The sequence below is a fragment of the Puma concolor genome, chromosome B1 (assembly GCF_028749965.1).
Source record: "Puma concolor isolate L17-30 chromosome B1, mPumCon1.1.hap2, whole genome shotgun sequence".
NCBI classification, from domain to species: Eukaryota; Metazoa; Chordata; class Mammalia; order Carnivora; family Felidae; genus Puma; species Puma concolor.
The window spans coordinates 3,398,811-3,426,531 of NC_141670.1; the positions used below are offsets into that span (position 1 = coordinate 3,398,811).

A 27,721-nucleotide genomic window follows, 5' to 3' on the forward strand; every position below is an offset into this window, starting at 1 on the left:
ATGCCCCCTCTTTCCTTGGGTAGTGGACATGTAAGCATACACAAAAGGCATGCTCAAACTTGTTCAGACTAACACTTTCTGTAGATACGTTTTATTGTAATGAAGTAGGGTGACACATAAAAATTGCATGTATTTACGGTGATGTTTTGATATATATGCACACGTTGTGGAATGATTATCACGATCAAGCTAATTAACACACCCATCATCTCAGACAGTTATGTGTATGTGTTAGGAACACTAGAGACTTACTAACCTAGCAAATTTCCAATAAACAATATGTATTAACTGTAGTCACTGTGCTGTATATTAGGTCTCCAGAGCGTATTCATCTCATGAGTCAAAATTTGTATTCTTTGATATGTCCCCATTTTCTGCACCCCAAGCCCCTGGCTCTGTGGCTAAAAGCTTTACTTTTTTTTTTAATTTAAAATGAATTGAATTTATTATTATTTTTTTGGATCCCACATATAGTTGAGATCACGTACAAATGTGAGGTGGTATCTCATTGTGGTTCTGATTTCCCTGACGATGAGTGATGTTGAGTATCTCTTGCTTGTTTAGACATCTTCCAAAGGCATCTGGTTCTTTCTTTTGCCTGACGGAGTCTGCCATGGAAATGCTCTTGCATTTTGTAGTCCTTGGTTCTTTCTTGTGTTTTCTCTCTGTTGAACTTGCCATTTTTTTTCTTGTATTGTGTTCCTGATTTTGTTAAATAGTTTATCTGTGTCTCTTGTAGCACTCCGAGCTTCTTCAGAACAATTATTTCAAATCCTATGTCGGTCAGTCCACGCATCTCCAACTACTTTGGGGTTAGTTACTGGACGTTTGTTGTATGTGTGTGATGGCTTCACGTCTACCCAATTCTCTGTGATCCCTGTGAGCTCCACACGTGTCCGCACATTGGAAGAACCTGTCGTGTGTTCACACTTCGTGGACTGGCTTCAGTGAGGAGAGACCTCTACTTGCTAGGGGTGCACGCTGGAGCCTGCCGTGGCTCCAGGCATGTGTGGGGGGGTGTGGTGGCCCACCTGCTCAAACAGCCGTGGTCTACAGCGTCGCCAGCTGCGTGGTGCTTGCTTGGTGGCAAGAGCCGTGGGGCATCCCCAAGGCCTGGGGGATCTGTGGGGTCCCCGGCAGCACTCCCAGGTCCAGCAGTGAGGGACTGGGGCAGGTGTCAGGTGCCCGTGGTGAGTGGGGCCAGTGACATGCATGCACCAAATTGTAGGGTGTCCTTCAAGGTGTCACGAGGGCAGGGGCCCACCGTGGGCACATGTGGTGGAGACGGTGGCACCGGTGGTAGTGGCCAGGGCTAGCCGCAGGCGCATGCGTGGGCTGTGGGCCGTGTGTCAGGCTGGAGTGCCCGTGGCAGCGCTGGTGGGGGTCCTGGCAGCTGGGCTGGGGTCTGGGACTCAAGAGCACAGCTAGGAAAGCTTCTGGCTTTCCTCAACACTCAGAGTCGCGGGCGCCCTGGGCAGTAAGGTCACTCCTGCCCTGTGGCTGATGGTGACAGCCTCGCCTGTCTTCATTGCTAGCCATCTCCAGACACCTCATCTGCGTCCGTGTCCCCAGCAACTTCCCACCTTTCCCTGCCAGAGGAGCCCAGGGAGGACTTCCCTCCCTCCAGGGGGGCCCTGGGGGCGGGGTGATGCAGGCAAACGGAGTGGCCCCCCGCTACTCCCTTTGTGCACTTATTCTCAGGAGTGTCGCGCCACTGTGTTGCCGCAGCTTCCGTGGACTCCTGAGCTGTCCCGGGACTACTCTTGTTGGTGGGTAGTGGGTGACTTTTGTGTGGGGATGGGGGCAGACAGAGGCTGGGATCTCTCACCCGGGCAGCCGTCCTGCTGACAAGGCTTTCAACGTGAAGTCGTAAACAAATATCTGCGGCTGAAGCATCTGAAGCGTATGCGCAGCCTTGGATGCGATGCTCTTTCCTCACGCTTTTCTGTCCGCAGTCTCATCTCCTGTCATCTTCCACTTACAGCCGAGCCACCAGACTGTCTTCAGAAATGCTGATTCCGTGTGAATGCTCCACTTCCTGTCACTTACCGCCTTTAAGTCCTTCAAAGCAAATATGTCTGCCGAACGCTTGCAGGCCTTCGCTAGATCTGTTAATGTGTAAACTCGTACAGTGTAAGGCTGCAGCTTACCGTGTCATATTCGTCTGAAATTATCTTACTTACGTTACTTCTATAAAATTAATGAATACACATTTTAATGCCTGCAACACCCAGTGTTCATTCTTCCCTATCATCTTATCGTCTTTGCTCTGCACCTCAGGAAAGGTACCTGCGGAGCTAGGAGAAGGTTCTAGAACTCTTCATGTGCACAGGAGCCCAGGGAAGGAAAGGCAGGCCAGAAACGAGAAGGAGCAATACAAATATAGAGTCTTAACATCTGGGGAAAGGGAAGTGTCTAAAATCAGATCAACAAGGGGCATCTGGGTGGCTCAGTCGGTTGGTTGAGCATCTCTTGGTTTCGGCTCAGGTCGTGATCTCACGGTTGGTGAGTTCAAGCTGCTTGGGATTCTCTCTCTCCCTCTCCTACTGGCCCTCCCCTGCTCACTCTCTCTGTGTCTCTCCCAAAATAAATAAATATACTTAAAATTTTTTTTTTAATCAGATCAACAAGTACCTTTAGATTACTTCGTCAAATCTCAGACACTGCCGAGTGCAGGGTGCAGATTTACTTTCTGTAACATACCGTTGAGAAAGAACAAAGACACAATGATGCCGAATATGTGATCCTCCTTTTGGAGACACTAAAGTGTGGGGAAAAGTTAGTCTTGGATTCAATGTAATAAACTATAGGTTTAAGGAATGGAACAGGAAAAAGACTGTGTGTTTATCGCATACTTATTTTTAACTGTTATTTGAAGTAGGATTTATTGTATATGTGTTTTCCCATAGCCATTTTAAAGCTAATCTTTTGTCACCATGATTTTAAGTTTGCCATGAATAAGCTTCCTGCACATGATCTATAAAACATGGCTCAATTTCTAGAGGAACAAAGAAGACAGCATTTATTCCTTAATATAGCTAGGAGACGTGAAATTTTTATGAACTCTCCATTATTTGTGTGTGTTTTGTTTAGGGTTTTTTTTGTGTGTATTTATTTATTTGTTTGTTTTTGTTTGGTTTGTTGTCATTTTCAACACCTGTTGTTTAAACTCTAGTCAAAAACCAGAAAGGACTCCATGTATTCATTCCTGCAATACCTGTTGGTAAGAAAATTAAATGAACTTGAAAAATTGTAAGCTTCCTGCTTAGAATTAATCAGATTAAAAATAGTTAATGAAATAAAACCTGAAGAGTAATCCCTAAAGAATCATTTGAGTTAAAACTTTATTTCACAAGAAATGACTCTGAAAATAGAATTTCCTAGTTAAAGAAAATTGCAAATGAAATCAGGGATTTTACAAAAGCACATCGAAAGGACTCTGGTACAGTGTGCATTATTATTAAGTGTTAAGTTACTGACCCACACTTACCAAGACAATAGTAAAGATTTCTTTTTTAAATTTATTTTAATGTTTGTTTATATTTGAGAGAGAGAGAGAGAGAGAGAGAGAGAAAACACAAGTGGGGGAGGGGCAGAGAGACAGGGTGGCATAGAATCCGAAGCAGGCTCCAGGCTCCAAGCTGTCAGCTCAGAGCCACCCACCCAGGCACCTTAATAGCAATACATTTCATAACCAGGTGCGGTCAAGGTATAATGTTAAAATATTTTCAATTTTCTTAGCAATTAACGATGCAGACATTTTACATTAGGGGGTGATTCAGAGAAGTAGGTATGTTAAAGAATCTCAGGAGGTAAATAATGCTGACTGTAGTCTTTAAGCAATAATGGCATTTTCTCTAAAGATGAGAGGAAAAATTAATCCAGAATTCTGCTTTATCTTTGCTAATCTTGTAATTAAAATTCCCTCGGACTCTTCGGGGTATCATTGAGTGAATCGAAGAAATACAAAGGCATTTGCAAAAACTAGAACCACTTACAACATGTTCCTTTGTCACAACACTGAACAAATGCAATAAAGGTATTTAGTTTCATTGAGTTTAAATTTTTAAAAATTATTTTAGTTCTCCATAGTAACTGCCTTTTCAAAAGCTTTAAATAATGATTTTTAAATTTTTTTCATTTATTTGTTTTTGAGAGAGAGAGACAGACAGACAGACAGAGCATGAGTAGGGCAGGGGCAGAGAGAGAGAGGGAGACACAGAGTCTGGAGCAGGCTCCAGGCTCTGAGCTGTCAGCACAGAGCCCACTGTGAGGCTTGAACCCATGAACCTAGATCATGATCTTAGCCAAAGTCGGATACTCAACTGACTGAGCCACCTAGGCGCCCCAATGATCTTAATGATTTTAATAGCATGCTTGCTTCATGTCCAGGTTTGAGCATTTCTGTCCATTAAAAAACATGATACTCCAAGTGGAGTTTTCCAAGAGCAATTACACAGAAAGTTTTTAAAATAAATTTAAATAAATAAATGTATCTAATAAAAATAATAATCATATCGCCTATTTTACATTACGATTTAATTTGTGGGAAGCCTATGTTGACTAAGCTCTCCACAACTAAGGCCATCATTGGTAGGGATCCATTCGTAAGTAGTACAGACCCCTTCCTCTTTGTCACCACTATGAGTTTGGAAGCTGGTTGTGCTGAAGTTCTACTTTTATCAAAGGCAAAGATTTCATTTTTAAATATTGATTTTGGATTATCCTGAATATAACATTCTTCTACCCTACCGCAAACAGTTCTTTTTTTTTTTTTTTTCAAAATTATCTTTTAAATTTATTTATTTATTTTGAAAGGCAGGGAGAGGGGCAGAGAGAGAGGGAGAGAGGGAATCCCAAGCAGGCTCCCCGCTGTCAGCACAGAGCCCAATGAAGGGCTTGATCCCGTGAACCGTGAGATCATGACCTGAGCCGAAATCAAGAGCCAGATGCTTAACCAACTGGGCCACCCAGGTGCCCCAACAGTTTTCTTTTTTCAGAGGTGGTAGGTCTGCAGATGACAATTGCCTGTGTTCTTCTCCCTCGGAAAACTCGTGTTGGTCCTAGTACCAGACGTTGAAAAAATTGGAACTGAGGAAATCGCCATTCTTGGCAATCTACTGAGTGACATCAAGGCCTCTTACACAGGATCTCAAAGGCTGGTCCAAGGCAATCTTGTGAATTGAAAATAATAATAATAATAATCCGTAGAGGTTCACTGTTTTCTCTCTGGCATGGCATTATTCTTTCTCCCTTAATCACTGGAGAATCTCATATAATCCCTATTCTTTGTTTACTTCCAAGAAAGCAGTCAAGTTAACGCATTCAGACTGAAGAATAAATGGCAACATTCACATCTTGTGGAGATTTTGCTTTATAAACCAAAATGCTAAACCCAGAGTCTGGCTTGTCTACAAGGGTTTCAGACATTAGGAGTCGGTAGGAGACACATCTTGAGAAACAAGGTGAGGTTGTAGCTACCATTCTAGAAATCACTTCACGTGGTCCTGTCGGAGAGGCCCTCCCAATCTCAGTGTGAGACCAAAATGACATGCAGTGGCATTGTCAGTAGAAAGAAAATAGGGGCCACCCATGTGACCACATATGTAATTTAAAACTTTCTGGTGGACACATTTAAAGGGTTGAAAAAATGATGAAAATATTTTAGCATGTAATGTCTTCAGTCACACACACACACATAGCAGTATATTCCTGTTGCCTTGAAACCTGCCGTATTTTATACCCACAGGTCATCTCCACTGACACCAGCCATGGTTGGCCAGTGGCTCCTGCATCTGGAAGGGAGCTCCGATGAAAAGAACAGCACAAGGCAGTACTAGTCAAGAGCTGCATGAACAGCACAAGACAGTACTAGTCAAGAGCCGCATGACTGGTATGGAAAGGAGCGGGTTCCATAGTTCTCAGATGTGGGAGACAGCACTTTGGGACAGAGTACTCTCGGGATGTATATGAGTTGGAGATAGTAGGAAGAGGGGAGGACTTCTGCAGCAGAGAAACCGTATGGTCAAGACAGGATGAGGAGGAGAGGGAGGAGACAGAGGAGAAAGAGGTGGAGGGAGGAGGAGGGAGGGGAAAGACGAGGAGGGAGGGGGAAGAGGTGGAGGGAGGAGGAGGGAGGGGAAAGAGGAGGTGGGAGGGAGAAGAGGTAGAGGGAGGAGGAGGGGGAAGAGGTGGATGGGGAGGAGGGGAAAGTGGTAGAGGGAGGAGGAGGAAGGGTGGAGGAGGAAGGGGAAAGGGGGAGAGGTGGAGGGAGGAGGAGGGAGAGAAGGGAGCGGAAAGGGGAGGGGGGAGGAGGAGGGAAGGGGAAGAGGAGAAGGAGGCGGAAGAGGTGGAGGGAGAAGGAGGAAGGGGGAGGAGAGGAGGGGGAGGAGTTGGTGCTGGGATTCCAGGCAGTGATGCAGACACAAGTTCAGGGAATCAGGATGTAGGCTCCAATGTGTACAGGGGAGGAGAGGGACAGGGTGACCCGAGCAACAGGCAGAGGTGCCCACTGGCCCAAAGGAAGGGGGGGCAGAAAGAGGGCAGAGAGCTCCTGTGTAGAGCACCTTCTTAGCAAGGCCCTGGAGGGACAGGGCTCCCAGCGGGGAGAGCACAGGGAGAGGGCATGAGAGCAGAGCTTTGCTGGGGTCCCTCACTTACGGGGCAGGGGAAGGTGCAAACTAAGGAGGAGAGGCATGAGTAAGGAGACAGAGTTGGTGGCCCAGAGGCTGCGAGGGCAGAGCAGGGCACAGGTGGTAAAGAAGCTACCCCAAGCGTTCTTTCAAGAGGTTGAAAGACAGATGAGAAAGGAGAACGGAACCCCAGGAGGCTTCGGTGGCTAGGTGTTCGAATCCAGACTCTTGTCCATTTGCCTGTCACATCTCGTGACAGGTGTGACGGCAGCGTCACCCAGCATCGCAGCAAACGTGCGATGGGATTCCGATCGGAGCTGTGTTACACTTTTCAGCAGCGGACTTACTCCCGCACGTCTGTCATGTGCTCTGAGGGGCTTCGCCATGAACCTTGCTGAGCCTGACTTCTTCAGTGCAGTGAGCGAGTGTAGACAGGTGACTCCCGGCACAGTAACAGATGAGAAGGGTGTTCTACACTGCGCACTGGGACAGGAACACCACGCCAAATCTCTGTCCTCTGAATGGATAGTCATCCTTCAAAAGAACAAAGTGCCCTACAGTCGTTGAACATACTTGGGGCCACACCATGCCCATTTCTCTGACCTATGCCAGACCCGTTGTCCTCCTTCAAGTCAAACCCTGTTCAGGTAATTGTCCTTCAGCAACTTCTGAAGACCCACTTATAGGGTTCAGGTTCTTTCTAATGGCAGTCACGTTCTGGCCAACACGTACTTTTCCACCACTTTCTTCCACAAATGGCAGAAGAAACTCAACGTTTTCCAAGCACTCTTGATTTTTTTTTCCCTCTCAAATTGCCCTTTGAAGCTGGATACTCCCCTTTTTTCCCAGCTTCCCAAAACACATTATTTTCCCCTTCACACTTTTGCCTAATCTATAGATATAGATATAGATATAGATATAGATATAGATATAGATATAATGTGTGTGTCTGTGTGTATACACACACACACACACACACGTCAAAAACCCTTTCTGTATATTAACCTATTTACCTATCTGTATCTATCATCTTTCTGTTAAGTGGGTCTCCTACAGCCCAATGCTAACTGAAAGCATATTTCTTACACTGTATTTCCAATAGACATAATTCCTTACCTGAAATGTATTTGTAACCCCTAGGATTTCATGCAAACATGAAGTTCACAAAAATATACGTGAAATCTGATACATATGGACTCTCTCTAAGTCTGTAACGTTTATTAAATTTTCCATAGGGAGTCTGAGCCAAATATATATTGAGAGCTACTAATTAAATTATAAACTCCTGAAGGCAGAGATAGTTATTTTTATGTCCTATGCTTAACCTAGATATATTTACAAAATTTATATTTATCATATGACAAAAAGGATTTTGTAAATGTATATTATGTTCAAGGTACCGAGTTAAATTAGATTTTATTTTTTTTTTATGTTTTTTGTTACATTAGATCTTAAAATGTGCGTTTTCATTTAGATAGCATATTTATTTAAACTTGTCATAGCAGTTAATACAGGTTTATAGTTAACAGTGGCATTCATTAAGGTAACCTATTTTAGAAATTTGATCTCATTGTTAAAGATTATGTAGCAAAGAGAAATCCCGGGGCGCCTGGGTGGCACAGTCGGTTAAGCGTCCGACTTCAGCCAGGTCACGATCTCGTGGTCCGTGAGTTCGAGCCCCGCGTCAGGCTCTGGGCTGATGGCTCAGGGCCTGAAGCCTGTTTCCGATTCTGTGTCTCCCTCTCTCTCTGCCCCTCCCCCGTTCATGCTCTGTCTCTCTCTGTCCCAAAAATAAATAAACGTTGAAAAAAAAAATTTAAAAAAAAAGAAAAGAGAAATCCCTTAGAACAAAGAAGAGAATATTCTCAAAAAGAATTTGAGAAAAATGCCCATCTTTATACCTTTGTATTAAAGGTTGAATTAACAAATATAATTTGTTATGTTTTAAGTCATTCTAAAGAATAAAGCATAAAACAATGAAGATGATAGAGAGTTTGTAGAACTATATTGGATGATTTTTCAATAGTAAGAAGGTATCAGATAAATTCATAAGTAACATGCACTGGTGCCTGCCATTCCTATTAAGTTATGAAGCAAATAGGATATAAGATGAATTATCTACTTTTGTTTTGCTAGTATTAGAGTAGATTTGCTATCTGCATTCCAACCCCTACCAAGGTAATTTCTAATATACGGGATTTTTAATTTAAGTGGGCAATTCAAATAGTCAAATTTTGAATTTCAAAATATTATGCAACAGCCATCACCTTTTAAAGCATTGAAGATTACTGGTGGTGAAGTAATTGTAAGTTAGAGCAGCAGTCCCCCTGATCTGGGGTTTTGCTTTCTCTGGTCTCAGTGACCCGCCGTGAGCCAGGTCTGGAAGCAGATGATCTTCCTTCTGACACAGCATCCAGGGTGATCGTAGCCTAAAGCTACGTCACAATGTCGACATCCTTCACCTCGCTTCATCTCACCAACTTGGCAATTTATCTCACATCACCCCAAGAAGAAGGGTGAGTACAGGACGTTAGAGAGAGAGACCACATTCACATAGACTTTATTACAGTATATTATTATAGGGGTGCCTGGGTGGCTCACTTGGTGAAGCACAACTTTAGCTCGGGTCATGATCTCGCAGTCAGTTGGTTCAAGCCCCACATCGGGCTCTGTGCTGACAGCTCAGAGCCTGGAGCCTGCTTCGGATTCTGTCTGTCTCTCTCTCTCTCTCTCTCTCTTTCTCTCTGTCTTACTCTCCCCTGCTCACACTCTGTCTCTCTCTCTCAAAAATAAACAAACATTTAAAAATTAAAAAAAAAACTAATTATAGTATATTACTATAATTGTTCTACTTAATTATGAGTTATTATTGCTAGTCTCCTACTGTGCCGAATTACAAGTTAAACTTTATCATAAGTTGTGTGTGTAGACAAAAAACATAGAGCATATAGGATTCAATACCGTCATGGTTTCACGCCTCTGCTGGGGTCTTGGAACACCCCCATGAATGAGGGGGGATGCTTGTATCAGAACTCTTAGAGGCAGCTTACATTATTCTGCTCACTCTGGCTCCACATTGGAGTCATGTAGAAAGGTTTCACGAAAAGTAGCCATGTTGGTCCGCAGTCTAAATCGTGAAAATCACAATCTCTGGGTGCTTCCTAAAGGCTTCTGACTGTCCCTGTTAGACAGCCAAGGCTGATTACGGTGAAATTGAGGAAAGTGGGGAAACACTGGTCATCACAACAGCTTCAACCTGTAGACAATAAGATGTCAGAGAAACCTCTAATTTCAACTTGGTTAAGGTTTTTAAGTTCAGTCAATTATTTGTCGGCCAGGGATAAATATAATTTTCTGAAAAAAGGTAATAGTGAAAAGGATATTGCCTATGTATATATCTATTTCATACTGTGTTTTTATTGAATTAGAAAAAAAAAATGATCTACTGGGCAGTCTTACCGTAAAGGTAAGGAAAGTCTGTAAGCATAATCAGCTTATCATGAGAAGGAACACAATTACTTAGCATTAGGAAAAAAAAAGCGCTTTGGTCTATATTTATCCAACTTCTATTTTTGTTCTTTCTGTTTATCTTTATCCCCAAACCCAGCTTTATTGAGGTATCATTAAGAAATAAAAATTGTGTATTTAAGGTGTGCAGCTCGATGTTCTGATATATGTATGCGTTGTGAAATAGCCACCCCCCCATCAAACTTGTTCACGTAGCCACCACCCCTCCAGCCTCCAACTATACACATCCAGGGTCTGAAGAGGCTGGAAGATTATATGACAAGGAAACCAGTACCCAAGGACGTTACGGGACACCAAGGTAGTGACACATTCCCCGAAGACTGTGTGTGCTTCCCAGTAAGAAGCTCACAGCCTCTGCTCTTGCTTCTGTGGCCTTGCAGGTAACAGAGCACTGGTCTGTCCGGCTTGCCTACCCTTAGGGTCACCACTCAGGTCTAGGCTCTCCTGAGATGGTTGGGAAGGATCAGAGAGAAAGGAGTTTATGATACAAGCCACCCAACTTTTTTCCCCGTGAAGAGTTCTGACTGTGTCCTGACTGCCACAGGTAACGCGCGTTCGTGTAGATGAGGCAAGTTGCGGTGGAGAGGCGAAGAGGCACAGAGGCCTCCGGGGCACGCGGTATCCCAGCCATCTCGCTACACGAGACACAGAAGCACAGACCGCAGCAGTAGCTAAAGCAATCAGATCTGCGCCACATTGGAACGCGGCCTTTGTGTGGCTTCCCCATCTGAGCCCCACGGTGTTCTTCCTGCAAGGCAGCTGTGGTGAGCACTATTATGGATGAAAAAACAGACATCTGCAGAAGCTAAAAGACTTGGCTAAGGTCACAGTGGTCTTCAGACTCCATATGTCAACCTCTTTCCACTAGGCCATGCTACCATTTGAATGGATACAGGGTAGTAGATCCCTTCCACGTGCTTTTGATTTGCTCAGGAGTTCAGCTACTCATTCAACAAACATCAAGTGCATGCTATCCCTGAAGATCACTTCGTTGAGTGCTGGAGACAACAGAGAGGTGCTTCTGCTCTTAAAAAACAAAAACAAAAACAAAACGACAAAACAACTACCTTATTATCCTCACAGCAAGTGATTGTGTGATGTATATATGTGAAAACAAAAAAAATCAAACTCAGAAATGGAGAGTAGACAATAGGAAAGTGGTTTCCAGCAGCGGGGGGCAGGGGGAATCAGGAGAGATTGGTAGGTACAACCAATCAGTCATAGGATGAATAAGGCCTCAGGATCTAACACGTACCCTGGGGACTACAGTTGATAACATTCTATTGTATACATGATATTTGCTAAGAGAATAGAACTTACATGTTTTCATCGTAAGAAAACAAAAACAAAAACAAAGGTGAGTATGTGAGGTGATGCGTGTGTTCATTAGCGTGACGGGGGAGATCTTTCCATACTGTGCAAGTAGATCATGATATAGCACGCTTTGCATATGTACAATTTTATTTGTCAATTAAACTTCAGCGTAGCTCAAAACAAAAGTCATAAGAAAAGGCTAAGTGCTGTGCAGGTACATGCAGGTGCGTGATCGGTGCTGGTGAGGGAGGCTGGGAAGGCTTCTCTGAAGAGGAAGGGAGTCAAAGACCCTGGGGGCTGCATGTGTTGGTGGGAACATAGGGCCAGGGTGGGGACCGGATGATGCGTCCCGACAAAGTGAGTGTTTTCGTAAGAGGAGTGTGCGGTGTCTGCAATGTGGGCTAAAAGAGGAGTCTGCAAAGGAAGGCTGGAGACATATCTTTGAGAGCTTTGGTGTCTGCTCTGTGTGTTGTACATGATGGGAACTACAGCGATGTTTTACACAGGGACCCAGCATGACCAGATTTGAGCCCCAGGCTTGGGAAGTATGAGGGCATTTATAACAGGGGAAGATTTACCTAGGAAGTTGTTTTCTTTAATTTTTGGAGGAAAAAAAAAAAAACCCAAACCAAACCAAAAGGAACCAACAAAATACCAGCCAAAGACAGTTACCAATGGATTAAAAATGAGGAAGAGTTAGTGACTTAGCTACATATGCTAACCTAAGTCTTCTAGAGGCTTAGTGTACATTTCTCTAGAAAGAAGGACGTCCATATTTGTTTTGCTGTATATTTCTATAGAACTTAATGGTGTGTTTAATAAATAGTTCCACATAGCTGGCTAGTCACACGTAGCTACTATGAATATATTTAGGGAGGACGTTTTAAAATGTGTTGGGCACCTGGTATATCGCAGGCATGATTCAAACAGCACAAGCCGCTAACTCTTCTACCTCTGGGCAGGTTTGAAGCTGACTGTTACTCTAGAGCTTAAATCTTTAAGGAATTTCATGAGCTAACACTGAGGCATTCTGCAGGACAACCCGGGTCAGGCAGGGCGAGGATATCCAGGAGGCCATTCAGATAAATAGGCTGTGGCTTGTCAGGTAATTCGTAAGTCAGTATTTTCACAATAAATATGGACAGACGAGCTGAATCGCAGCCCTGGGTATATGTCTGGAGAAAGCTCCTATTAGTTTCAAGGTAAATTTTAAAGTAACTATAGGAAAATAGTTAGAACTCTATACCTTATGTGATATATATTCTTCAGTTAAATATATCTTGGGTTAGTGAATTGTACGCAATGTCATGGTCAAGAGTTAACTTCAGATCTCCCATGGAGTGAAAAGACACAGCCCTTCCAATGGTAAAGGTCATGGTGGTCAACTGTGCAAAGATGCTGGCTGGAACCTTGTGAGCCTTTAGAAACCACCACTCAGACTGTTTACCAGATGGACGGTACCCTTGGAGAAACCTCCCGGGAATTGTTGTGGTAGAGGAAGGACTTTCAGATGAGTAACGTGAAATACACTGAAGTGATGTGAGGGAAACAGTCTGCATCTGAACAAAAATAAACTCTCCCACCACAGTTTTCAATGGCTACAGCACGCATCCTCCCGCCACACGTTGCTTCCAAACCCAGCGTGAACTCACATCTGCACTCGTGTTGGGGGTTGTGTTTCTGCCCTGAGACGTGGGCACTAGCATTCCGTAAGAGGCGTGAGGCTCTGGTCCCATGAGGCGGCCACTGGTAGTGCCGAAGCTAACTGCCTCATCCTGGATTACTCATGATGCCGACTGGGCACCGCTTTGCTCTTCAACCTGACCCAGATGACTAAGAGAACAAGCAGTGTGATGCGTCCGTTCTAAGCTGACTGGCTTCCTGCAGCACTAACAGAGCCGGGCGGCCCTACGGTGCCACGCTGTAACTGCTTTGGGTGAGCGGTTTACAGCCGCTCGGAGGGAAGGAACCACACTCTGAGGCTCCCTTGTCCTTGTAAATGCCGACAACTTGGGTTGACAGCCTCCTGGTATGGGCAGCGTCCTGTCTTAGCTTCCAAAGCATGCATGTCCTGCAAGAGGCAGATGCGCCCATTTAGCCCATAAGCACTAAACGTAGTCTGCAAACTGGACCGATCAAACTGCCAGCAAGAGACAAAAAGCATGAAGAATGGGTACAGTTAGGGGTTCGTTGAACTGAAAGCCAGAACGACTTCTTATGTGACTTCTTAATGTCACATAAGCCGAAACTGTAGAAATACGATTTACCGAGGGAATAATAACCCTCCTAAGCTTTTCTGTTCTTTATGCATAAAAACTTAACACCCACCTGCTGTTGCCATGTATTAGTCTGTTTTAAATAGCTGTGATTTACTGTGTCACATTGTTGGCTTCCCGTTTTCCAGGATGAACCACGTTTTGAAGTTTAGAAAAAGAAAGGGTCTAGTTTAAGTGGTTTGATATACAACGACTAAGATTTATCATGTGTTAATATTTCCAACACAACTTTAAAATAAATCGATACATGAAAATGCATTGATTTAAATCAAAAGTCTGGAACTAACTCAAAAGTTCATTTACTCCATTAGGGCTGCCTCGAGGTGAGAACTCTATCTATTAATTTAACATCTCTGTTGAATAAAACTGCACGCTTTCCTTAAGAAATATGTTCTCTTATTTCAACTTAGTAAGATATTACCCTCAATGTTTAGTCAAAATAATTACTACTCAAATTTAAACACATTCTCTTCATTCTTCTTAGTAGACACCAAACAGCTGTTCAGAATGAATTTTTACCATTAGGGTTTTTTAAATATATTGAGAGACACACAAAATCATACCTGTTTTATTTACTGTCTTTTACAACATAAGTGGGATGTGTCTATGAGATTGTTGCACAGCCAGCCCAAGAGCACACTGTGCAGTAGGTAAAGATTTTTGGCCAAGTGGCAGTTTGGACAAATGAGAACATTAAAACTGCATATCACCTGAGCCAGGACTACAACCCTCCAGGCCCTTTAGCTCAGGGTGCCCTCAACACGGTAGACCAGAAAGCATGATTTTCTAGCACTCTGACACGTTCTATATCTCAGGATGTGGTCAAGTAGTCAAGACAAGAGAGAAGGCAGTAAGAACCACCATGATCATTTATTAATTTATAAGGAATGCCATAACACATCGAGGGGACAGAATATTAAGGTCTAGAACTGCATTCTCTACAGAAAAACTCAAATGATATGTTCAAAATGGAAATCGGGTCACATCACTTTCTCATCCAGACATTCTGAAGTCTCACTTTGTACGTGACATAAATCCAGTCTCCCACTGTGGATGCCCCCACACGGCCCTGCAGGAATTTGCCCCAACGCATCTCTTGAGCTTTTCCACACCTCAGTGTGTTCCTGTCCCTCTGCGGTTCCTCCTCCCTCCAGGGACTGGGACTTGCTCTGTTCTGTGTCTGCTTTGCTCTTTTTGACCTACACAGTCCATTCGGATCTCAGCTCAGGAGATGATGCGAGGAAGGCTATTTCTTGACCGAGTGATAAAGTTTCCCACCCTGCAGTTGCCACGTGCTGTTTCTTGACTGGTTGGATGGATTGTCTCATCCTGTCTACAATGGCCACTCCGTGGGAGCAGAGGCCTTTCCTTTATTGACCACTACTGTAAACAGAGGTGTTACTGGTGCACACTGGGGGTACCGTGACTGTTGGTGAAATGTGTTCATTCATACTGACCCCTTCATGTGTCCCCAGGAGAAAGCTGGGATACGACCAGACCACTGTTGCTGAGCCTGGGAATCTGTCCCACCAGGCTTCGCATCACTGTCTTGTCTAGCACCCGGCTGACTGGGCTCTGAAGAAGTTTCTATGACCGTCACCACCAAACACACACATACACACACTTCTGATGGACACACTCTCTCTCAAATATACTAATTCCTTAAATTTGACTGTGGCAAAGCCTTGGACTGAAGGGCATTGGATCCCTTTAGGGATCAAATTTGTTAAGGGGCAAATTCATGTACCTCAGCAACATTGTTCCTCTTCTTTAAACATGATGACCTAGGGACAATCTTTGTTCCTGTGCTCACTGTCTTAGAATGTTCCAGTACATGGTCCTTCTTTCAGAGCTATCCCTGGGCACTACCTGCAAGCTAACAAAGGGGAACTTACCAGCAGCTTGGGCGATGAACATGTGTGCATTGTTCTCCATTTTCCCTCTCCACAAACACTCCAGTGATCTTTCTTGTTTACCCACGGTACAGTTACGTTTGTAAGGATAGCATAAAATCCTTCCAAGATCCAGCTATCCTCTCCAGCTTTATTTCTCATTGCTCTGTCTGACTCCCTTCACACCTCAGTATTGAACCATCAATATTTGCAGGAGCCTGAACACACCGTGACATGTCATGCTTTTCTGGGTCTGCTCGCACTTTTCTCGTACTCAGAACCCCCTCCTCCCTCTCTCCTGGTGACCTGAACACAGTGCAGGCACCCTCTCCCCCAGGAAACCTCCTACAAACGCCCTGCCAAGTCAGTCGAGGTACATCTTTCTAATTGTAGGGCATTTTGTGCATAATCTCACCCACGATGTATGCAGATGGTCAGCTTATGTGTCTCCCTGACTTCTTCGCTGGAATCCAGGGGCTGAAACGTGGCTCGTCATGTTTGGTTCTGTGTCCCTGGCACCGTGCAACCCACACTGCCGGTGTCCTATAAGGGAGCTGGAGAGAGTTTAATTCCAAATGACTTGAGGTGGCATCCCAATGAATGGTCATCGGACTTGGGTCAGTGAGGTAGTGTAAACGAAAGAGGGAGGCAGGGGAGTAAGAGACAAAGCAGTTGGGAACTGAAAATCATTCTAAGAAGTTCCAGGAAGTTTGTGAAAGTAATACAGTCCCGCGAAGCACTTACTGGGTTTTCCATGCGAAGTCTGTGAGACAGAGAGACAGGTTAACTGAGGTATTTTCCCTGGCTCGAGATTACAAACCCAAGTTTATGAGTCACATGGGAGCCCATTCTGGGCACTGTGCTAGATGCCTCCAATGTATTACCTTTTTAATCTCCACCTCTGTGCCCGGGTGAGCATTGTTCTTCTCCCCATTCTTAGGACAGGAAACAGATTTCACTATATAGGAGGACTATAGGTCTAGAGGGACATCTCTCCAGTTAACCTGGAGTTTCTGAGACTCCAGACTGAGTCAGGACGGACTGAGACCAAGGAATCCTACCTCCAATCCTGTTCTCTCTGAGCCACACAGTCAATCGCTCATGGTCGAAGGGAAGGGGGCAGGATGAACACTGTGGACAGAGTGTCTGCATAGTGGCTTCCTCGTTTCTCAAGGTGTCTGTGCCAGTGGAACCTGTCAGTTGGGCCTGCCCCTAGCCATGCTGTGAAACTGTTCCTTTGCTCTATTTTTTCATTTTCCTTCCTCTGCAGAATCGTGTTTCAATTTTTTAACTTCTTTCCAACACTACCTTCTATCTTGTTGTCCAGTAGTTACACACACACACACACACACACACACACACATTCTTCGTGAATACATTTGCTCATTCTCTTATTCGGTACCTCATGTTCCAGATTTATGATTTCTGCCAACCCCCTCCCATCATTGCTGCACCTGTTCCCGCAGTGGTCTGCCAGTTTTCTGCCTGGAATAGATCAACCTGAGAAAATAGATAACGTTGCCACTAACTTAGAGCTGTCCCTGGGTGTTGCTTTCTTCAGTGGGATTTCTGCTTTACAAAAATAAATCACTGCTCCCCAAAGAAAGATGTTTTGATCGGAACTCGTAAATCAGGGCAGCAAGTCAATTGTGAAAATAGGGTTGGAAAGGATGACATTGAAAAGAAAGATCAGAGACTTCTATTTACATCCTGACGCTGCCTGCCATTTACAAGCTGTGTTGTGCAAGCCCTGTCACTTACTAACCCCCTTCCTTGTGTGCGGGTTGGGGCTTCTAATTTTGACGTTCAGTTGCACCATGGCATTGAGTAGGGTTTCTGTAGGTATTTTGGCCTAGCCCTGTTTGTAAAAGAATTCTAAACACCTTGTCATTTTCTTGGATAGGAATTGTTCTAACCGTTTCTAAAAGCACTTTTTAAGTTCAAGTATTTTACATACACATACACACAGTAAAAATATTCTTTTAGTAATGAACACCCACGTAAACACTTAGTTTTTAGAATCCTAAATTTTCTATGCATATATTCCTGAAATACTATTTATATTATGCAAGTATATTTATGTGGGCAATACAATGCACACGCTTCTGTGCCTGGATCTTTCCATTCAACATTATGCATGTGGAGGTCATTTGTCTTTTTTTCATTTTTGTCTAGTATCCTGCTGTATGAATATATATATATATATTTTTTTTTAATTTTTTTTAATGTTTATTTAGTTTTGAGAGAGAGAGAGAGAGAGAAACAGAGCAAGAGCAGGGGAGGGGCAGAGAGAGGGAGACACAGAATCCGAAGCAGGCTCCAGGCTCTGAGCTGTCAGCACAGAGCCCCATGCGGGACTCAAACACACAAACTGCGAGATCATGACTTGAGCTGAAGAAAGACGCTTAACTGACTGAGCCATCCAGGTGCCCCTAAAGCTCTCCACTTTAACTACAAAGTAAAAACGGGGCCCCTGGGTGGTTCAGTCGGTTGAGCATCTGACTTCAGCTCAGGTTATGATCTCTCGGCCTGTGGGTTCGAGCCCTGCTATGTGCTGACAGCTCGGAGCCTGGGGCCTGCTTCGGATTCTGTGACTCCCTCTCTCTCTGCCCCTCCCCTGCTCATGCTCTGTCTCTCTCAAAAATAAATAAACATTAAAAAAAAAATTTTTTTTAAATACGAAGTAAAATGAATAGTTACATAGAGCTATCACCTAAAAAGAAAGCTAATTATTTGTGTCAACACAAGATTTAAATCCATGGTCAGGTTTTCCCTTGATTTATGAGACAGGTGTTCTCTGTGTAAACTGGTACTTTATGACAGACACTCAAAATGATTTATCAGTTTCAGAAAGCAATGAGAGTTTCATTTTGTGAAAATTGTATTTTTATAAGTAGCCAGGTAAATATATGTAAAAGTAGAGCTCAACACATATTGTTACCTAAGAGGGAAGTGGTGCCTGTGGTTCAATATCAACATATCTTTAGAAAATCCATCTTGCAGACGTCAAAAATGTCTACGAGGTTGTGCTAACAAGGCACTTATTTAATTATAATTAATGAGGGAGGCAACATATAATGAATGAGCTCAATTTTCAGCTGATTTAAAGAAATAATGTGTCCTACATAAATCTGTCATTCCATGAGAACCCAATATATACACAAGATATTGCAAATATATCAAGTGGCTTTTATTGCATTTTCCACTTCTTTGTTCACATTGCTATTTTAAAAGTGAACATGTTTTAGGAGTAGCAACTATAGACCAGTTTTACTTGTCAGTCAACCTCACTACTACTTTTGGCATAATTTATTGCCTGATTGAAGAGATGAAAGCACAGAACAAAGTGTAAAATCCAGAGAATAAAGAGTATAGAGATGAAAGTTAAAGACACAAAGAGAAGAAAGAGTATGTTGTGGTGGTTGTTTATTTGACCAAGAAAAGCACCAAGTTAAAAAGAAGCTATTCTTTGTTGTTAGAAGTTATAAAATTCTACTCATGCACGGTACTGCTGAACAGAGAAGAAGTTTGTCATCCAGAGATCCCACCCGAAGGCTTCATTAGCAGCTTAGAATCACAAAGAGTTTTTATAGGTATCCTACATAAGTTGTAATCATATTTACACCGAGGAATACTGATGGAATTTGTATAGTCTTGATAGTGACCATAAATGATCCACGTGACTGCAATTATGTTTAAAAGGTCATAAGCTTAGAAATGTATATTTCTAAAAAACGTTCCCCTCCTCCACCGACTAACCCAGGATTCAGACTCTAATGGAATATATACACAGATCTTAAAACAGCCTTCGGTAAACACACTGTAAGTTTTCACTACTACTATTGTTTCTCTCATTGCTTTTCTGGATTGCTCATCTACTATGCTTTTCTTTTTTGCAGTTGTGTTGGTAATAACCTTGGTGTCTATTATTGTTTGTGTTTTGTTGTTGTTTCCTTGGAACAAATGTCCAATACAAATTGGGGCCCCTGGAGTTCAATCTCAGCAGAGAAAAAAGGAAAGACTTTGCTAGATGCACAACCTGTTTTCCTCGTGTGTCAGGAAGGTTCCTGCTGGCCCGTCGAATGAAACACCTGAATGCTCCTGACTGCAAAGTCATGCAGGGAGGGGGCCAGGAGGGTGGCTGGGGATGGGGGGGTGGGGGGGCGGGGGGGGGACTTTGAGAGGAGACTCGTCTCATCCTGAGCTACTGAGCCATCTCTTGCCTTCTGGGGCCCATAGGCATGTTCTAGAATCAGCAGAAAGGACTATCTGTAGCTTCCGCTTCCATTAATTAGTGATATTTCTTCCCTCTGGACCAGCAAAAATGAATGCAATACTTTCCTGTATAACATTTACCACATTCCTTAAGCCAGTGGTCCTTGCGTCCTCTCTTGAAGGTTTCTTGACATCATCCTGGATGCTGCCCATTTGGTTGGTTTCCTTCTCAGAAGGGTAACATCTGGTACTGACCCCTATCTTCCACATATTGTCTGCTTCGATGTGGTCTTAGGCATGACTCCTCCTTTGAGATAAGGGTCTGTGTTCTAATGAGAGTAAACATTTGGCAGCTCCCTGAAATCAGTTTGTCTTGGAGTTGAACTTCAAAGTCCGCCTGGAGAGGTTTTCGAATATATTACTGTTAAGCCATGTTCATGTTCATTCCTTTTTATAGTTCTGCATCTTTTTATATTTTTGCACTATGTGCAAATTTTCTATTCATCACTCCATATGTGTGTGTGTGTGTGTGTGTGTGTGTGTGTGTATAATTTTAACCATATGTATATTGGTTATATATAACTATATTTACATATATTAAATAATATATGTATGTATGGTTAGCTAATTATATAAATAGTTATATGGTTATATATGGTTATATACAGTTGATTCATATTTATTTATTTATCAATGGCTGATATGTCTAAGCTATTACAATTTTCCGTCAACCAGAATGTTACTTATATCTACCAATTTGGACCCTCTTCTAATTTGGTATTCTATTTTTTGCCTTTCTTCCAATCACTGGTATAGATGCCAAATTCACTGATCCGGTTTGAGGAACGATACCTAGAAATTTCTTCTGTGGTTCAATGCCAATCTGTTAATCAGGATCAGGACCTTTTGAGAAGATCAATCAGTAGTTATAGAACGACCCTATTGATCAACCTACCTACCTATTGGTCAGTCAGTTTGCCTTCTGAATATTGATTTAGGATTTTTCTGAGTCGGGGCTATATATCTCTGTGGATATGGGTGGATATAGACAAAACTCAGATGGAACTTCCCAGGCAAAGGTCCCAGAATAGGTAAACAGGGCAAAGGTCCCAGTATAGGACAAAGGTATAAGGATAGGGAATCTCAGGATGAAAACCTCCAAGATGAGGTAAACAAGATTAGGTATTCAGGGCGGGTAACATCCCTCCAACTTAGTACAAGAGCAGGAAGCTGCTTTCACAGGAAGGAAGGATCCAAGGAGGTAAACAGGTAAATAGGGCTGTAGACCTCTGCAGGCAAAGTTGCCCTGAGGGGAGCTAATTAGCAGAAGAAAGGTGCCTTGTTGACCCTGAGGTGGCCTGCTCTGTCTTCCTTGTCCCCTAGGCCTGTTTCTGTAAAGGAGGTGGGGCCTCACGTCTGCTGTAAACAACCTCCAGCCCAGGGCCAGGATTTTGCTTTGTAGTAACCCAAACCGCTAACCCCGCACATCTTGCCCTCAGGCCCCTGAGTTAGTGTTCACAGATTTATTGTCTCTGTGCACGTCCATCACCATGTTTGTAAGCCTCCTGACCCTAATAAAAACAGAGCAAAGACCCTTACCCGGGCTCTTGTCTCCTCTCGCATTTTTAATCCTGTGTCCTGCTTTCTTGCTGGACAAGAAAGGGCTCCAGATGCAGACTGTACAACATATATATGTGTCATATGTTATGTATGCCCCCTGTTATGACTACAGGCATGGTATGTGGCCTTAAAAGCTAAAGGCAAATAGAGATTTCTAAAAAAGGAGATCAGCCTTGCCTGATCTCAGGAAAAGAAGCCAAGTGTAATGACTCCTATAAAACCGTATATTTGCAGTCAAAGAAGATAAAGGTAAGAACTCTGGCAGCATCAGAAGACGATGTGAGATGGGCAAGGCTCCTGATGATAGACGAATACATTTTGGTAAAACACAATTGGCCCTGCATTTGAAGTCTGGCAATTCCTCGAAGGTCCCCCTGCCCCGGGGACCCCGGTGGCAAATAAAACCAGCACTCCTCCTCCATGTGTGCTCCCCAGCACTATCTGTATTCAAGCCCCTGAAAATTACTCTTTGTTTTCTACCTCTTGTCCAAAAGGACACAATGAAGGCAGTACGGATTTTAAAGTGGCTTTTAGATAGGACACGTCCAGACCATTTGTTGGAACGTTACTAAATTCTCCTGGAGTGGCTGGCATGATTTCGCTTTTCATTCTGCCTTTCATGGGAGCTGTCTGCAAACTGTCTCTCTGACCTACTAGATCAGGAGCGTGGGGGCTTATTAGAATCTCCTCGTTTGGCATCCTGGCTTGCATGTGGCTAGTGTTTAGGGAATGCGGCCTTAACTGATGTGCTCATGGTCATGATTTGGGGGAAGCATGAGAAGTTTGCTTGGGAGGGCATCCTGCTTTCTGACAGGTTCATTTGATTGTTATTTGCAAATGCAAAATGGAATTGTTTTCAATGGTTCTCCTAATAAGTTGGATCCTTTTTATGGTATCGATAAGGATTATTGACTATTAAAAACACATGGGCAAGGACACTATATTATCCAGGTATAAACACTAGAAGTTCCATACCAAGAGGAAGTTTCAAACCTACATACTGGTGACTACAGACTTTGTTTCAGTCAGCTGCAAAAAAATCTCACATTTTTCCTTTTGATGTTCACGTACATGTAAATTATTAAAGCGGGTAGCTGGGTTTAGGTACTGTGAATATATTTTACAGCTGAAAGGGTATGATGTTGCATTTGCATATTCACGTGGCCTATATGCTGTACCATTTTTAAGGAGCGGATAAAGAAAACAACAGGGCAACTGTGGATATTTTCCGGTTAGGTAAATATGAATTAAAATAAATGCTAATATATATTTATTGACTTACTGATTAAAACATAGTAATAATTCAAGGAAAACAATAAAATACATTGCATGCGGTCAAAGCAAGAAAGCTTTACTAGTAAGTTGCTAGTACCCTTTGTAGAATTTCCAAAGTCAATTGTTTACGAAAGTTCTAGAAGGTATTTTCAAGCTTATATCTCTAGTTCCATCTCTGGCAAGGGAATCCTGAAACTTGAGGGTGAAAACGCCAAAATACCTTCCGTTATTTTCTGTATATCAAATGGGGCATTCTTACCTTGAAATTGTGCATTGAATCCTTTGCGCCGATGGTTGCTGTCAGATGTAAAATGCAGTCGTAACCAGTTCTTGCTGCTTATAACGGGAGAAGGAAGGTTCATGCCAGTCAGCCTGGAAAAGAGAACCAGAAAAAAAAAATCTGCCTTATAAATCAACCAATAAATGTCCTCTATCAAACCCACTTAAAAAAAAATTTAATGTTTATTCATTTTTGAGAGAGAGACAGAACATGAGCAGGGGTGGGGCAGAGAGAGAGGGAGACATAGAATCCAAAGCAGGCTCCAGGCTCTGAGCTGTCAGCACAGAGCCCGAGCCGAACTCATGAACCGCGAGAACATGACCTGAGCGGAAGTTGGACACTCAACCGACTGAGCCACCCGGGGGCCCCTCAAACCCACTTTTCAAATTGACTGCTGACAGTCATGATTTTGAGCTGCTTAGGACAGAAGTCATTGATGAGCTGTGCTGACCCCTTGAAATGACTCAGGTAATTTCACGTTTGCCCGCATATCAGCGCTGTATTTTACCCTTGATGACGTGAAGGCTTTCACCCATACTTGACATTTTTTATTCTTCTTTATTAAGGATGGACACATGAGAAGATATTCTTTGGATCTGTTATCAGATCCTGTTTTCATCAGGACCTCAATCCTAATGACTTCTTTTTTTTTTTAATTTTTTTTTTTCAACGTTTATTTATTTTTGGGACAGAGAGAGACAGAGCATGAACGGGGGAGGGTCAGAGAGAGAGGGAGACACAGAATCGGAAACAGGCTCCAGGCTCTGAGCCATCAGCCCAGAGCCCGACGCGGGGCTCGAACTCACGGACCGCGAGATCGTGACCTGGCTGAAGTCGGACGCTCAACCAACTGCGCCACCCAGGCGCCCCTCCCTAATGACTTCTAAAAGGACAAGAAATAGGCAAACGGTAACATTCTGCCTTTCACCCTTTCAACACTTTGTGATTCTGACCTGCCCTCAGATACACTGTTCATCTTGTTGATAGAATCCCGCATTTGTAGTCTCCTGTGCACAGAGTTCCAAACAGTGGCCCTTCCCCACCCACGGGAGGAAGAGCAGTGTTTAGGGGGTTGGGGACAAGCATTGTTGAAGAGATTTGAGATGAGGTAAAGTTATGTTTGGGGCAAGAGGTATTTAAACACACTTAAATCTTTCAGAATCAGACACGATCTCTGGCTAAGCTGTTGGAGCTCCCCTCCCAGTTTACACTGGTGGTTTAGTTGTCAGAAAAAAAAAAAAAAAAAAAAAAAAGAAAAAGAGTAATTTACTTCCTGCTACTGAAAACCTGGCATCTCCAAGAAGTGAAAGTCTTCTCAGGTGGTAAAACTCCTCCCTGTCGGAGACACAGGGGTACGCTGGGTTTTGGCCAAGGGCAGAAGTATCCTTGGGTGGGGCCACCTCTGGTCCCACCTGGTACAAGTTCAGGTAGTACAGTTGCCTTATCTTTTCTGAACCTCTACTTTCCAGTATGTAAACGACCTGAAAACACATCCACCGAGGGCTTGAAAGAGATGATCAAGAGGTATGTGTAAATGCCCCTGATGCGCGTTTTAAATGTCACCCCGAGTTATGCATCATAGGATTATTTTGCATCTCAGTTGCCAAGTACATTTGCAAAACGATGCTTATTAGTGCCGGTGATCAGCAAAGGTTTAAGCAGTCCACTTGTGGCTGGAATCTGTGCTGCCCTTCGTGGGCTGGCCTGTGCCCGCAGGGCTGCTTGGCCGGGCTGCAAGCCGTCTTCCGTGCACAGGATTCCCCAGGCACGGGCTGGCTTCCCTCCTTACTCCATTATCTGGAGGGAAAGCAGCATCAAATGAAATACGTAGTCAAGCTCTCTGATGTCAGGGTGTTCAATTTAAACTCTCAGGTTTAAAAACGTGCAGGATCCGTTTAAAGAGAAAAGCCAAACCTTGGCTGTAACCGATTGCAACAGTGTTTATGTCACCATTTGAAATAATCTTCTGTGAGAGGAAATACACCGCTCCGATCTGCCTATTTGCCTGGATTTATGTAGTTCTGACTGCCGAGGTCGGATACAGCTGCTTCTAGGAAGCATTGCGTTACTCTGCTACTTTGTTGGAAGGCTTTCTCCCCCACCACCTTGGTGAGCGTGTGTTAGATTCTGTTAGAAATAGGTTACCCCTTTGCCTGATACTGACAATGGCCAAAAGGTAGGTGACTTCTGGATTCAAAAACCCAGTATATCCTGCTCACCTACATTTACTCTCTGGCAGTTTTATAACTGAATTCCATGTTTACTTGTTGAGGCTTTAACAGTATTTTCCCCCCTCAATTAGGTTCTTTTTGAGGGGTTCAGATCTCAAGAGCAGGGTGGGATTGCATTTTAGTTGTGTATCAACATTAGTAATGTGAGTAAGTAAATATGCTCTCCACCTCCCACATTTTTCAAACACCGACCCACAAAAAATAATAGTTTTGTGTCAATCAACAAATTTCATCTCTAAAGTGAAGACATAGTTTAGGGTTTACTAGGAATACAGTTTCTTTTTTTTTTTTTTAACGTTTATTTTATTTTTTGAGAGAGAGTGTGAAAGAAAAGGAGGGGCAGACAAAGAGGGGGGGAAGAATCCCAAGCAGGCTCCACAGAGCACCAACATGGGGCTCGAACCCGGAAACCATGAGATCATGACCTGAGCTGAAATCAGGAGTCGGATGCTTAACCGACCGAGCCACTCAGGTGCCCTAGTAATGTGGTTTCTGCTGTAACCATTCGACTCTGCTGTTGTAGTGAAAAATCAGCCATAAAATGGTTATTATGGTTGTGTTCCAGGAACACTTCCCTTATGCAGGTTTGCATGTCATGTAATTTTTCTACTAAACAAAATGTTACGTTTTTTCTTTTTTCAAGTTTTTATTTAAACTCCAGTTAATTAACATACAGTGTAATATGAGTGTCAGGTGTACGATATACTGATTCAATACCTCCATGTGTCACCTGGTGCTCAGCACAGCAAGTGCGTCCTTAATCTCCCCACCCATCTCCCCACTGGTGACCATCGGTTTGTTCTCTAGAGTTTGTTTGTCTCCCTCTCTTTTCCCCCCTTTTGCTTGTTTTTTGTTTGTTTGTTTCTTTCTTTCTTCCTTAAATTCCACATATGAATGAAATCACCGGAATGTTTATAGCAGCATTATCTACAACAGCCCAACTATGGAAATAGCCCAAGAGTCCTCTGACTGACCAATGGATAAAGAAAAAAAGATGTCGCATATATATTACACATATATGTAATGAAAACTAATGAAATCTTTTTGCAGTGATGTGGATGGATCTAAAGAGTATTATGCTCTATAATAAGTCAGAGAAAGACAGTTGTTACTCTTTTTTGATGGTTTTTCAAATACTGAACAATGTAAAAACCATTCTTAGTTTATAGGCTAGGTTTGGCCTATAGACCATGGTTTGCTGACCCTTGCTTTGGCGAATATGAGGCAATTTGTACAAATACTGAGCAGGTAGATAATTAGGTGACACATATGAAGGTAGTGTAACTAGTTTCTAAAAATATGTAACTCCTGGACAGATGCATTTCATATAGAATCAAGGGTGAGGACTTTGTAATAATTATATAATTCATTTTCTGTGGTGAGAGGCAAGCCGTGCCAGTGAATCACACTCCAGAGTGGATCGACGTGCTTGGATTTCTTGATTTGTCCATGGGAAATAAACAAATATTCATATCCTCTTTTCTTGGGGTGTCAGGTTGGTGGAGGTTCTATATAAGGCATATCCTTTGGAACTGTGACTTTTTCTGTCCTCTTCCACAGGCCTGGGCTAAATTTTTTTAATGTTTATTTACTTTTGAGAGAGAGACACAGCACAGGTGCGGGGGGTGGGTTACCCAGAGAGAGAGGGAGACACAGAATCCAAAGCAGGCTCCAGGCTCCAAGCTGTCAGCACAGAACCTGATGCAGGGCTCGAACTCATGAGCCATGAGATCATGACCTGAGCCAAAGTCCAATGCTCAACAGACTGAGCCACCGAGGTGCCCCAGGCCTGGGCTAATCTTAAAGCTGTCATTTAACAGAAAGATTACATTATAAAGTCAATTGTTCCTTTATTGCAAACTAATTTAAAGGAAGTTGACTCATACACAAGCCAGTGGTTGTTATAATAGATTTACTAAGAACTTGGATGATTCAGACAAGATGTAAAGAATTGAACTGAACAGCTTGGTGGCATCAGAATGGCTCCCAAAGGTGTCCACAGCTTAATCCCCAGGCCCTGTGACTATGTCACCTTACGTGGCAAAAGGGGGCTTTGAAGATGTGATAAAGTTACAGACCTAGGGTAGATTTTCCTGGATTATGGGGTAGCCCAATGTAATCAAAAATCCTTACAAATGGAAGAGGGAGACAGAGGAGGAGAGTCAGGGAGAAGAAGGAACCCAGGAAGGAGGTCAGGGGGATGCACATTAGAGTCATGGCCATGGCTGTTGACCCTGAAAAGGGAAAAAGGGGCCGCGAGCCACAGAATGTGGATGGTCCTTACATGCCTTCTTCCCTAGAGCCTGGAGGGGGAAAACATCCCCGCTGACACCCTAGTTTTATTCCAGTATAGCCTGTGTAAGATTTATAACCAGCACGGCCATAAAATAATACATCCATGTCGGTTTAAGCATTCATAGTTGTGTGAAGTTGTTATGGCAGTAATGGAAAACAAACC

The 27,721-nt window shown here is 43.3% G+C and overlaps 1 protein-coding gene across 5 annotated transcripts in view; it reads right to left on the bottom strand.

Annotated features, from left to right (window-relative positions):
• CSMD1 (CUB and Sushi multiple domains 1) overlaps positions 1-27,721 on the bottom strand; it is a 2,044,057-nt gene that overhangs the window by 739,101 nt on the left and 1,277,235 nt on the right. For all 5 annotated transcript variants that reach the window (XM_086703086.1, XM_086703088.1, XM_086703085.1 and 2 more), the window contains one exon: positions 23,012-23,124. In XM_086703086.1, coding sequence (XP_086559212.1) covers positions 23,012-23,124 — 113 coding nt within the window. The remainder of the gene's footprint in view (positions 1-23,011; positions 23,125-27,721) is intronic.